This window comes from Fulmarus glacialis, unplaced genomic scaffold (genome assembly GCF_000690835.1).
Source record: "Fulmarus glacialis isolate BGI_N327 unplaced genomic scaffold, ASM69083v1 scaffold23559, whole genome shotgun sequence".
In the NCBI taxonomy this organism is placed as follows: Eukaryota; Metazoa; Chordata; class Aves; order Procellariiformes; family Procellariidae; genus Fulmarus; species Fulmarus glacialis.
In genome coordinates, this window is record NW_009235508.1 from 158 (window position 1) to 12278 (window position 12121).

Consider the following 12121-nt stretch of genomic DNA (forward strand, 5'->3'; position numbering starts at 1 on the left):
AGTTGCTGACTCAGTTTAATATCTAGTGTCTTCAAAGCCTGCTTCATCACAACTCTAAGCTGATAGTTGCTGCCGGTGTTTCTATTATCCGTAGGCTCCAAATCCAGTAAAGTTGCTGTCTAAGCTTTCTCACAGATCCTCTTGGTAGCACTATTGCTTGGGAAAACAGAGTTCAGGTCTGCTATAACTTTCTCTTTTTCTTTTCAATGAAGTACTGGCTTTTCTGGCCAGAAGACGACTGCTTCATCACAACTCTAAGCTGATAGTTGCTGCCGGTGTTTCTATTATCCGTAGGCTCCAAATCCAGTAAAGTTGCTGTCTAAGCTTTCTCACAGATCCTCTTGGTAGCACTATTGCTTGGGAAAACAGAGTTCAGGTCTGCTATAACTTTCTCTTTTTCTTTTCAATGAAGTACTGGCTTTTCTGGCCAGAAGACGATGTGTAAGCAAGAAGACGATACCCTGTGTAAGCCCAGGCCTCCCCCAGTTCGGAGGACATGGCATCAGGCATTGGATCTCCATCACCGTGCTCAGGGGGCAGCGATGATGATGAGATGGAGATCCTGTTGAACAACGCTATCCCCCAGCATCCAGGTATGGAGAGCCTGGAGGGCGTGCATGTGAAATGGGGGTGATGCTGGTCTCAAGCTGAATATGTCAAATACATAATGTGCTGGGGAATGTAATTTTTTTTTACTGCGAGTCACGCATATGTTTTTCATTTTGATATCCGAGTCCTAGGGTTACTTCAAAGTGTGAGGCTCGCAGCTTTGTGTCAGGTGGAGCTGACTTTGTTCCAAGCTGTTGCAGGTTGTCGGGGCCCATGCTTTAAGGAAGTGTAAGGGGTGGAGGCAGAGCGTCCAATTCTGATGGGGTACCAAAATGCCTGCGAGTTTCATATTTCGTGAATGGGGAGGGGAAAGGGGGGTAGTATGTGAAAGGGCAGGGTGCCTGGCTTGCTTTCATTCTGGGAACTCGGACCGGCTGACGTCCAGAGTAAACTGCCCTGGGCTGTTGCGTGACCCACTTTCCTTCATCACCACACCCAATTATTGAGGTTTCTTGTGGTTCTTGCTCTGTGCTGCTTGCTCACCTTTGCTTTTCGTATAGTCTTTGTACCTTGCCTTTTGCCTCGTGTTTGCATCCTCATCATCAACATGAGACTTGTGTTAGAGCCCTGGGTACTTTTCTGTTTGGGGTTTTTTGTTGTTGTTGCTGTTGTTGTTGATGAATTGCTCTGTGGACCTGCAACTGGATTCTCTGCTTCCTTATGAAAAGGAATAATGTATATCCTGATGTGCTGGATTGTAAGACAAGTTTGAGTTTTCCTACTAGCTCATGCTGTAGTGTCATATAAGAGAAATGTTGCAACTGGAAAGGGAAAATGGTCTTGTGGGCTTTTTGGTTTTTTGTTTGTTTGGCATTTTGTCTTAAGCTTTGACTCAAGGGTTTTCTGGCACCTCTGAAATCTTAGGCAGAAGGGGACTGTCAGCAAGCCTTGTAAGGAAAATCTTGGTGAAGAAAAACTGTTAAAACCCCTGCGAACTGGAGAGCTTTAGGTAATACGTTGGAAAGGATGGGACACTAGAGGCTCTGAATCAGAACTTGGGGGCGAAGGGATGGGATCCCTGAAGGACCTGGTGTTGCAGGACTGTGGAAATGAAGAGACATCCATTGGTTGGGAATATGGCAGGGGCCAGGCATGGGACACCAGGTTCTGAGAGCTCAGCCTCTGCCGTTTCAGCCCTGGCTGCGGTAGCTCCTCTGACCTGTGGCTTCCTCCATCCTGCCCAGCTCCTGTGGTCAGGAGGCCATTTTCCCTTGGAGGGAGAAGGAGTGACTCTGGCTGTGTGCGGTGGGCGGGGCGGCGGGGGAGACAGCTTGCCACAAAGGGAAGGGCTGTCTGGCTGCCCCTGCCCCTCGGGCAGGGGGCAGGCAGGGAAGGGGGGCTCACAGATGGGAGCATGTGGTGGTGGGGAGCTGGCATGTGTTCCTCTGGCCGGGCGGTGAGCTGTTGGCACAGAGGGAAGGGGTTGGGGGAAGGTTGTGTCAAATCCAGATTGGAATAGAGTTGCTGAGTAACAACTTTCCTATGGAGGAGGAGAAGTAGTGGCTTTCTGGCCTGTATTGGGCATGTGGCTGTAGGATGCTCTGTACTGCTGAAGAGGCTAGATAGTTGTGGGTTTCTTTCCTGGAGACAGTATCCTAGTCAGGTTCTCAACTGCATTCACCCTTTTGTCTCCTTTAGACGTGGCCATCAATTCTGTGCTCTTTCCTCTTCTCGTTGGGTTATGGCAAACTTCTGTTCCCCAAGATCTCAGTGCAACTCTGCTTCCAGAAGAAATATTGTGGAAATAGGTGGTGTTGGGGGGAGGGGGGGAAAACCATGTGCAGTAGTAGCTTATTATATGATTACCTAGTATCTGTTGTGAACAGTAACAGAGTAAGCAGTTGTAAACACTTCTATGTTTGTAAGTATGTAGCAAGAAGTAGACAAGTTGAGTGATGTCTGTGAGAAGTAGGCTATGTTGTAGTGCACAGATGGGGTTTGAATGGGACATCTCGCCTCTTCCGCTCCAGAGCCTGAAGAAGAGCCAGAAGAAGAGCTTCTGTCAGAGGCTGAGACACCCAAAATCAAGAAGAAGAAGAAGCCCAAGAAACTAAAGGAACCCAAAGTGCCCAAGCTCAGCAAGCGTCAGAAGAAGGAGGTAAGGAAAAGGATGCCTAAGGTCACACTCTAAAATATGGATATATGGGGTGAGGGTGTTTACTGTTGTTGTTGGCCTATGGCAGCAATCTTTTGTATGAACCCTCTAGAGACTGGGGAGAGTGTGGTGTTTAGTGCTTTTCCAGGGTATTTTCTCACAGCTGCCTGATCTCTCTCCCTCCCTCCCCAGCTGGGGGACAGCTCTGGTGAGGGGAATGAGTTTGTGGAGGAAGAAGAGGAGGTTCTGCGCTCTGACAGTGAGGGTAGTGATTACACTCCTGGGAAGAAGAAAAAGAAGAAATTAGGGCCCAAGAAGGAAAAGAAAAACAAAGCCAAGCGCAAGGAGGAGGAGGAAGAAGAGGAAGAAGATGATGACTCAAAGGTGAGAAGCTACCGTGCTGATTGACTGCTTGCTCCTCATTCCCATGTATCTGATTTTGGGGATCATTGTGCTCTCCATTTGTGATGGCACATGGAGTTGGGGCTGCTCAGTCTCCTCTTCCTCCACTAGACCTGCTTGACTTGAGCATTTTCCCACTTTGCATTCCTTCCCCTCTTCTGCATTAAACACACCTAGAATGTATATTGAATCCAAAGACTTTGCCCACCTCCGCTGATGTTCTATTGAGGCTGTGTCCTATGGCAGTGATAAGTGGACGGGGGGAAAAAAGTCCCCCGGTCCTGACCCATTGGGTCATCACACATGTAGATGTGTGAAAGTTCTGCACTTTCTTAGAGCAGAACTAGACCTTTTTCTCAGAGTTGCTGCGATTCTCTTTGCACAGGAGCCAAAGTCATCTGCTCAGCTCCTGGAAGATTGGGGCATGGAGGATATTGATCATATCTTCACAGAGGAGGATTACCGCACTCTCACCAACTACAAAGCTTTCAGCCAGTTTGTCAGGTGAACTGCAAACCTGCGCTTGGAAGGACTCTGAAGCAAAAAAAAAAAAGAGATGGGACAAGGACTAGGTTCCTTGGTTTTGGAACCTCAAGGCATATTAGAGAGACTAGCGTCCTACCTAGAGAAAAAACTGAGCCAACAGTAAAATAATTGATCCACATCTTTTTTGTTTTCAGTGATCGAGATAATGCAAGTCCTCACTCCCAGTCCCCTTTCTTCCCTAGTATGCTAAATTCCATTTCTCTTTCCAAGCCCCTGAGCATTTGCATCCTCCACACAGCGTGAAGGATGGGAGTGGAGAGATTCATTGGCTGTTGAGATCAGATTAGAAAGGAATGTAGTTTGAGATAGAGGTGCTGATGGGGATGGTGGCGGGGAGGAATAATGATCTAGATTTCAGAGTGGTTCGGTAACTCTTCCTTCCTTAACTGTACACAGGCCACTTATTGCAGCCAAGAACCCTAAAATAGCAGTGTCGAAGATGATGATGGTACTGGGAGCCAAATGGAGGGAGTTTAGCACAAACAACCCCTTCAAGGGAAGTTCAGGTGCATCTGTGGCAGCTGCTGCAGCTGCAGCTGTTGCAGTAGTGGAAAGTATGGTGACAAATGTGGATGCTGTCCTGCCACAGCCCCCTGTAGATGTGCCACTCAGGAAAGCCAAGACAAAGGAGGGCAAAGGTGAGATGAAGAATCTGGCAGGATGGCGGAGGGTGAGTGGTGTCAAGGCAGTAGTCCTTCTGACTCACAGGCTCCTCTGTTTGCAGGACCCAATGCCCGGCGGAAGCCAAAGGCCAGTCCTCGTATTCCTGATATCAAGAAACCTAAAACAAAGAAGGTGGCACCTTTGAAAATCAAACTGGGAGGATTTGGTTCCAAGCGTAAAAGATCATCAGTAAGTGACGCTCCTTCCTTGACCTGAGGAGGAGGAGGTGATGATGTGCTAGAAATGCTGGGATGCATGTCTGATTGCTGCCCCCAGCATGTGTGCCTGAGTAGCATAGCTTTTTTCTTACCTACCTCAGAGTGAAGATGATGATCTAGATGTGGAGTCAGACTTTGATGATGCCAGCATCAACAGCTACTCTGTTTCAGATGGATCTACAAGCCGTAGTAGCCGCAGTCGCAAAAAACTCAAAGCTGGGAAAAAGAAAAAGAAAGGTATCAATGCTTGCTGTCAGTTGGAGACAGAAGCGCAGCCAAGTGTGTAAAAAGATCAGAGGAATGTCTGTGCGGAATTTGGGTATTTAACAGAATACTTGAAGGAGGAGAATTGTTCGTGAAGGAAAAACCTGATATTATTTTTAATAAGAAAAAGGTTTTCGGGAGTTCTTTCTCACCTTGGTAGGGGAACAGACACAGTGCTGAGTTTTCCTGGCCTCAACTACATGTTTAATTTCATGGGTGGAAGGAGGCACGAAGGGACTTGTTTTACTCCTGTTCCAGCTCTTGTTCCCTGCCCTATTTACTTACATAGATAGAACAAGAGTTTTGGATTCTGGATCTCTATATATGAGTACCCTCCTTTGCTGTAGGAAGCTTGTACCTGTGGCTTGTACTGCTGTAACTCCTCACCACCCTCTGCAGGTGAAGAGGACGCCACAGTGGCTGTGGATGGCTATGAGACTGATCACCAGGACTACTGTGAGGTGTGCCAGCAGGGAGGAGAAATTATACTGTGTGATACCTGCCCTCGTGCCTACCACATGGTTTGCCTGGACCCAGACATGGAGAAAGCCCCAGAGGGCAAATGGAGCTGCCCACACTGTGTGAGTACTGGTTTCCCCAAACTGTGCAAGAGATCATGGAGGGGGATGTCAAGTGACTTGGGGCTGCTCTTCTGTGGTAATAAAATAATCACAGGTGTGTGACTTTGGTTTTCTGATTTCCCTCTCGTATAGGAAAAAGAGGGCATTCAGTGGGAAGCAAAGGAGGATAACTCTGAAGGTGAGGAGATCTTGGAGGATGTTGTGGGGGATGCTGAGGAAGAGGATGACCACCATATGGAGTTCTGTAGAGTCTGCAAGGATGGAGGAGAGCTGCTGTGCTGTGATGCCTGTCCTTCATCCTATCACATCCACTGTCTGAATCCCCCGTTGCCAGAGATTCCCAATGGAGAATGGCTGTGTCCTCGCTGCACTGTGAGTTTCTGCTAGTACCTTTCTCCTGTTGCTACAAGAGACGATCGATCTAATCCCTTTGGATCATCATATTTTCCTGGAAATGCTCAGTCCTCTGAAGACTACCTCCTCTCACGCTTTTGTCATAAAACATCAAGGCCTGGCTTTTTGTGGCTGTATTGCGCCTTGCCGATTGGCTGCTGTCTCCAGACAGCAGGAAGGACAGGGTTACAGCCATTGAGTCTTCTGAGGTTTTGCCCACGTGCAGAGTAGTTGGGCAGTTTTGGGTCCAGGATGCCAAGGCTCAGTTTTCTTGGATCCTGTATATATGTAGAAGCACGAGAATTGAGTGCAAGCAAATTCAGTGCTTAAAAAATATTTTAAACTGACGCTGAGCCAAACATTGTTTTTGCACTGCAAGCTCTGTAATGCCAAGCCCTTTCTTAGTAGATGGTTTTGGTGGATACCTTTGGCCAACTACCAGCTTTTCCAGGAAGTTCTTGAAATGAAGTATTATAAATGGTGTTACGTGCTTTCATTAGGTGATAAGGACTTTTATGATGATGAACAAAAAAGCTGCTTCAGGACATATCCCTATGCTGGGCCGATAGTTCTACAGCAAAATATTTTCTGTACAAACTTTCATTGGAGTTGTGGTTGGATAGACTACTGGGCTCGTCAAGCCTAGCAATTTCTGTATTTCATGTAGAATTTCTGAATTGGTGTGGCCCTGGGGAGACAACTAAATTGAGATACTGAATACAGTTTGGGGTCTGTCAGTCCTAGGAAGAAAAGACAAACTGGAGAAAGCTCAAAGAAATGCTGGAGGTAAGAGGATGAAAGCTTCCAAGTCCAAAACGCAAATTCCATCTGTGTAGTAAAGCTATAACTAAGGAAGAGAACTGTGATTCTGTATGTTTCTACTCCTTGGTGCTTGTGTGTTAGAGTATGTACACTCTGATGTAACAAGTTTTGTTTAACTTTTCAGTGCCCAGCTTTGAAAGGAAAGGTGCAGAAGATCTTGATCTGGAAATGGGGTCAGCCCCCGGTTGGCCCCCCACCACCACGTCCACCTGATGCAGACCCTAATGCTCCTCCCCCTAAGCCTCTGGAGGGTCGGCCTGAAAGGCAGTTCTTTGTCAAATGGCAGGGCATGTCCTACTGGCACTGCTCTTGGGTGTCAGAGTTGCAGGTGAGTGGAGGACTCTTAACCATGTCGTAAGGGTGGATAGTTGCGGGGAAAACACCTACTAACTGCTTTTTGCCCTGACTCCAGCTGGAGCTGCACTGCCAGGTCATGTTTCGTAACTACCAACGCAAAAATGATATGGATGAGCCGCCCTCGGGGGACTTCGGAGGGGAAGAAGAGAAAAGCCGAAAGAGAAAAAACAAGGACCCCAAATATGCTGAGATGGAGGAGCGCTTCTATCGATACGGGATCAAGCCTGAGTGGATGATGATCCACAGAATCCTTAATCATAGGTAGGGGCGGTAGCAGAGGATTTTCAACAAAGACCTTAAGCAGGGCTTCGGGAGAGTGGATAAGCTAAACTGCAATATGATTGGGGGAAACAGTGGGAGTTCTTTTGTGGGTATGACAAACACTGTTCTGTTTCTGTTGCTTTAAGGGATCCTTTCCTTCTATTTGAGTGGATTGGGTGAATACTGTTATTTCACTGTGCTTAAGACTTACTGATTTCTTCTGCAGTGTGGATAAGAAGGGGAATGTCCACTATTTGATTAAATGGAGAGACCTGCCCTATGACCAAGCATCCTGGGAAAGCGAAGATGTGGATATCCAAGATTATGACCTCTACAAGCAAGCCTACTGGAATCACAGGTAAGAGAAGTTTCTAGAGGTTGTGTTCCTTTCCCTTCCCTCAAGAGAAAATACTGGAGTATGTCAGCCCCTAGCACTGGCTGGATTAATATATGGAGATAGCCAAGAAGCATCTTCTTGTTGCCGACTCCTTATTCCTTTGGGCAGGGACCTTGTGCCTCTCCACCAGTTCATGAAGGTTCCAGCCCTGTTCTTTTGAGCCTATTTGAGTTGGGTGATCGCCCTCCTGTTCTTTGCAGTAGTTTTCCCTCGATCTGTTACAAAAGCCATTAAACTTGCACGTTCTTGGGACTGTCTCTGCATAGGGAGCTGATGAGAGGTGAAGAGGGCAGGCCTGGTAAGAAGTTAAAGAAAGTGAAGATGCGGAAACTGGAAAGACCCCCTGAGACTCCCACAGTAGATGTGAGTTACTGTTTATTGCTTAGGAGCCATCTGATATAGCTGCTTATTTTGGGGAGGGAGGCAGGTAAATAGGAAACTGAAGAGTGAAGAGCATATGGTATACAGTTCCTTCCTGGTGCAAAGAATGAATGGGTTAGAGCCTTCAGACAAAGGCCCACCTTGTCCCTTGGGTGAAACACTGGCTGGCTCTTGGTGAAAGGGTTTTACAAAAAAAAAAAGCTTTTTGGTGGATACCTTTGGCCATTTGGGAATTTTGTCTGGTGCTAGTCTGGTCGTCATCTGTGAAGTCTCATCTGCACTAGGGAATATATGGGTGACTGGGAAAGCAGTCTTGGTAGCTGTCTAGCTAAGATAAAGAATCTCAACTCTTCCTTCTTCCCACTGTAGCCAACAGTGAAATATGACCGGCAACCAGAGTACCTCGATGTAACAGGGGGGACCTTGCATCCCTACCAACTGGAAGGACTGAACTGGCTGCGCTTCTCTTGGGCCCAGGGCACAGATACAATCTTGGCTGATGAAATGGGTCTGGGAAAGACTGTGCAGACAGCTGTGTTCCTATATTCCTTATACAAAGAGGTGAGAACTGGGAGATCACTACCCAGGGAGATTCTGCCTGTGTTAGTGGGTGCATTCATTTAATGCTCTTCCTGACTCCATTCATAGGGCCACTCAAAGGGTCCCTTCTTGGTGAGTGCCCCACTATCCACAATCATCAACTGGGAACGAGAATTTGAGATGTGGGCCCCAGATATGTATGTAGTGACCTACGTCGGGGACAAAGACAGCCGGGCCATCATCCGTGAGAATGAGTTCACTTTTGAGGATAATGCCATACGCGGAGGCAAAAAAGCATCCAGAATGAAGGTACAGAACTCTCCTGTAATGCAAGCCTGAACTGAAAGAAGAGATGCACTAGACTGGCTTTCAGCAGCTGAGATTCCGATACTCTGATGTCCCTGGGAACTGATTATACTTGTAGTTTCCAAGGGGAAGTAACTGCAAATTGATGACTAGTGGGCGTTTAGACTCCTGCTCTAGACTGTTTAAACACTCCTACTAGTCTGAACTAATTCAGTACTGGAAAAAGAGAGTTGACTAAGGTAATACTGACCATAGGCAAGTCCCTCTCTCTCCTCTACTTAATTTGTGAAGTTGTGCATCATTTCTACAGATCTAAGTTAATGTCAGAATTGCCATTGTATGCAAAAGAGAAACATACAAAAAAGTATGAAATTTTTAATCTTTCTGAGGAACTGGCCGACAGTGAGGCCATACCTAGACATCTGAAAAACTGCATTCTGTGCCCAGACAGGAAGGAAGAGCCTGATATAGGTTGCTAGTTTTTGCAGAACTTTAGTCTTCCTAGTAAAAGCAAGATGGGAGCTAAAGATTCTCCAGTGGCAGAGATAGATAGGGCTCCTTTGCTTCCCTTTAAATTGAACTGCATTAAGTACTAACAGTAATTTGAAGTTCCACAATAAACTATGTATCTTTTTAAGTCTTAGCTTTTTGATAAGCCACTCTTCTCCAAATCTCATTTCCCTAACATGCCTCTATTTGCTGCTTATTTGTTAAACTTCTGTTACCATATTTAGCAACTGTCCAGAAGTAGCAGGTACTGAGGGGGTTGAGGAGACTTACATGTGTTACGAGAGTAATGGGGGATTAAAAAGCTAGAATGGTTTGGGTAGCATTTTGAATCTTGTGACAGGAAACTGGGGGTGTGAAAGGTTTTTGATACGCTGTTTGGCCGGGGCTCATAAGAATAACTTGATGGAGAGACACTGCATCTACTTTGTCCTGGGGCATTCCCCTACCCATTGCCATGTTCATCCTTTTCCTTTGCAGAAGGAGGCTGCTGTGAAGTTTCACGTGCTTCTCACCTCCTACGAACTGATCACAATTGATATGGCCATACTAGGCTCTATTGACTGGGCCTGTCTCATTGTGGATGAAGCTCACAGACTGAAGAACAATCAGTCTAAGGTACAGAGAAGCATAGGTGGTTTATAGGCATGGCATATGTTGCAGGGGGGAATGGGCAGAGAGCGTTCAGATTAAGATAGCTGCTTCTAAGCAGATAAGTTTGTCTGCCAACTCTTAGTCATTTGTTCAATAGCAAATTTGATGCGTTTTTAGGAAAAAAAAAACCAAACCAGCCTCCATTTGGAGATTGATTATCATTGGCAACAACTTCACTTTTATACATATCACTGGTTAAAACAGCTTTCTCTCTGGGTGAATAGGCAATTGGTGTACACTGGAAAACAGAAAAACCTGGATGTCGTTGTTGCTCTCAAATACAAAGTGGCGTCTCTGAAAGCAGATCATATATCTGCACCACCTCTATTCTGGAAAGGTTTACCATACTGAGCATAAAACAAGCTGCATGAGCACAATTATCCTGCTTCCAGAGTAGGCTTGCTGTCTGCATTCATCTAGCTTTGTAGCAGAACTAATTAGATGTTATATGAATGGGAAAGGTGGGCACAGGTGTTAAAAAAATGCCTGGGTAGATGCTGAAAGCCGTATAGCTGCTTTTATATGAGGCTGCACCTTAACTAAGCTTGTTTGAATTCAGTAGACTTGACTGTACTTTCTTAATCCAGGCCCTCCCTAAGCCCTTGTGCCTTAATTCTGATATTGATTTGTCTGTCTTCAGCTGGGTTCTAGTGCTTAGTACGCCAAAAACAATTGTTATTGGAAATCTGGTTTTATAGGTTCTTGGAAACTCTGTAAGACAAAATTGCCTCTTGATTTCTCTTTTTTTTTTTGTTGTTTAAATGGCTTTAGCTTTTTGGATCTTGGCGTGAGGCATCTTTCTGAGACATCACAGCTGTGCTTGCAGTCCAGTTTCTAGATCTTTTTTTTTATTGTAGGCACTAAGACTAGATGCCATTCTATGCCTAGCATTGAAATTATTGGAAGTAGTAATGAATGCTTACTATTAATGTTCATTAATTGAAAGAGGATGCAAAGGCTCAAGGTTACGCTATGACTAATAGTTACAATTGGTTATCCACAAGACCATTAAATCTACTTTTTTCTAGAGCAGTTTGCTGTCCCATAAGGACAGCTTCAGGTGTTTGGCTGCAAGACAGGTCAGATGCTTCTTGACAGATTGTGGTTATCTACCAAAGTTTTGCAGATATAATCAGTAACTTCCATATTTGATTCCAAAATGAGAATGTTGTTTAACTGTAACTATGTAGAAAGATAAATCCCCATGGAGGCCACTACTTCTGGTGTGATAACCAAAACATAAGTGGTGGTGGGTTTCTCTTTGTGGGTTGGTTTGGGGTTTTTTTGCCATCTAGTACAAGCTACTTTCATTAAGTTTGACCTTGTATCATGCTAAGTGTAAAATAAGCAAAGAAATGGCCAAGCTCATAAATAAATTACTGCTTCATTGTCAATTTGTGCTGGTGAACATGGTACATTTGTGCTTTTCAGTTCAGTACTTTAACTGCTCGCTACCTCTGTCTGGAATTAATTCATTGTTGTGAAAACCAGCACGAATTATCTTAAAGACACATTGGGAAACCCTTCGCTCTTTTTCTCCTCTGTTCAGAGTGCTGGAACATTGCCAGGATTGATATGAATAGGAAGAATGACTTAGCTATTTCTAGAATTCTCAAGGCAGAGTAGTTGTAAGAATGTGGAACGCTAATTTAGCAAGAAAAAGTACATAGTATAGCAGTCTGGAAATGACTGGTGGTCTGAAAGAGCTTGTAACTTAAAAGAGCAAAGGAAACCTACCAGTACCTGATGGCTTGTAGGATTTGCTGCAGTCATGTTTTAGCTATGCAGAACAATGATCTAAATGAGATTAGTCTAGTGACCCTGACTGGAACGTGAACTACTTGAAGCCTTTGTCCAAACAGCTGATGTGATCTAAATTGAACCTGTCAACTTTTTTTTTCCTAGGAGAAATTTTTTTTTGTAGGCCTATGACTTAGTAAGCCTTTGACATGTTTGTGTGTTTTGTTGTTTTTTTTCTTTCCTTCCCCATGCCCCATCCCATTTCTTCCCTGCTCTCTACTTCCCAGTTCTTCCGTGTGCTGAATGGTTACTCCCTCCAGCACAAGCTGCTGCTTACAGGAACTCCCCTGCAGAACAACCTGGAAGAACTGTTCCACCTGCTGAA

At 45.3% G+C, this 12121-nt stretch overlaps 1 protein-coding gene across 1 annotated transcript in view; it reads left to right on the forward strand.

The window, feature by feature from the left end:
- Window positions 1–407: 407 nt before the first annotated feature.
- The window catches only part of CHD4 (chromodomain helicase DNA binding protein 4), a 20781-nt gene continuing 9067 nt past the window's right edge, over window positions 408–12121 (forward strand). The window contains 17 exon segments of the mRNA XM_009586056.1: window positions 408–593; window positions 2580–2707; window positions 2897–3088; window positions 3492–3610; window positions 4049–4290; window positions 4377–4504; window positions 4635–4770; window positions 5197–5378; window positions 5511–5750; window positions 6718–6921; window positions 7006–7211; window positions 7438–7569; window positions 7875–7971; window positions 8359–8550; window positions 8638–8838; window positions 9823–9960; window positions 12024–12121. The exon segment at window positions 12024–12121 is cut by the window's right edge and continues 33 nt beyond it. Coding sequence (XP_009584351.1) covers window positions 497–593; window positions 2580–2707; window positions 2897–3088; window positions 3492–3610; window positions 4049–4290; window positions 4377–4504; window positions 4635–4770; window positions 5197–5378; window positions 5511–5750; window positions 6718–6921; window positions 7006–7211; window positions 7438–7569; window positions 7875–7971; window positions 8359–8550; window positions 8638–8838; window positions 9823–9960; window positions 12024–12121 — 2732 coding nt within the window. The 5' untranslated portion in view covers window positions 408–496.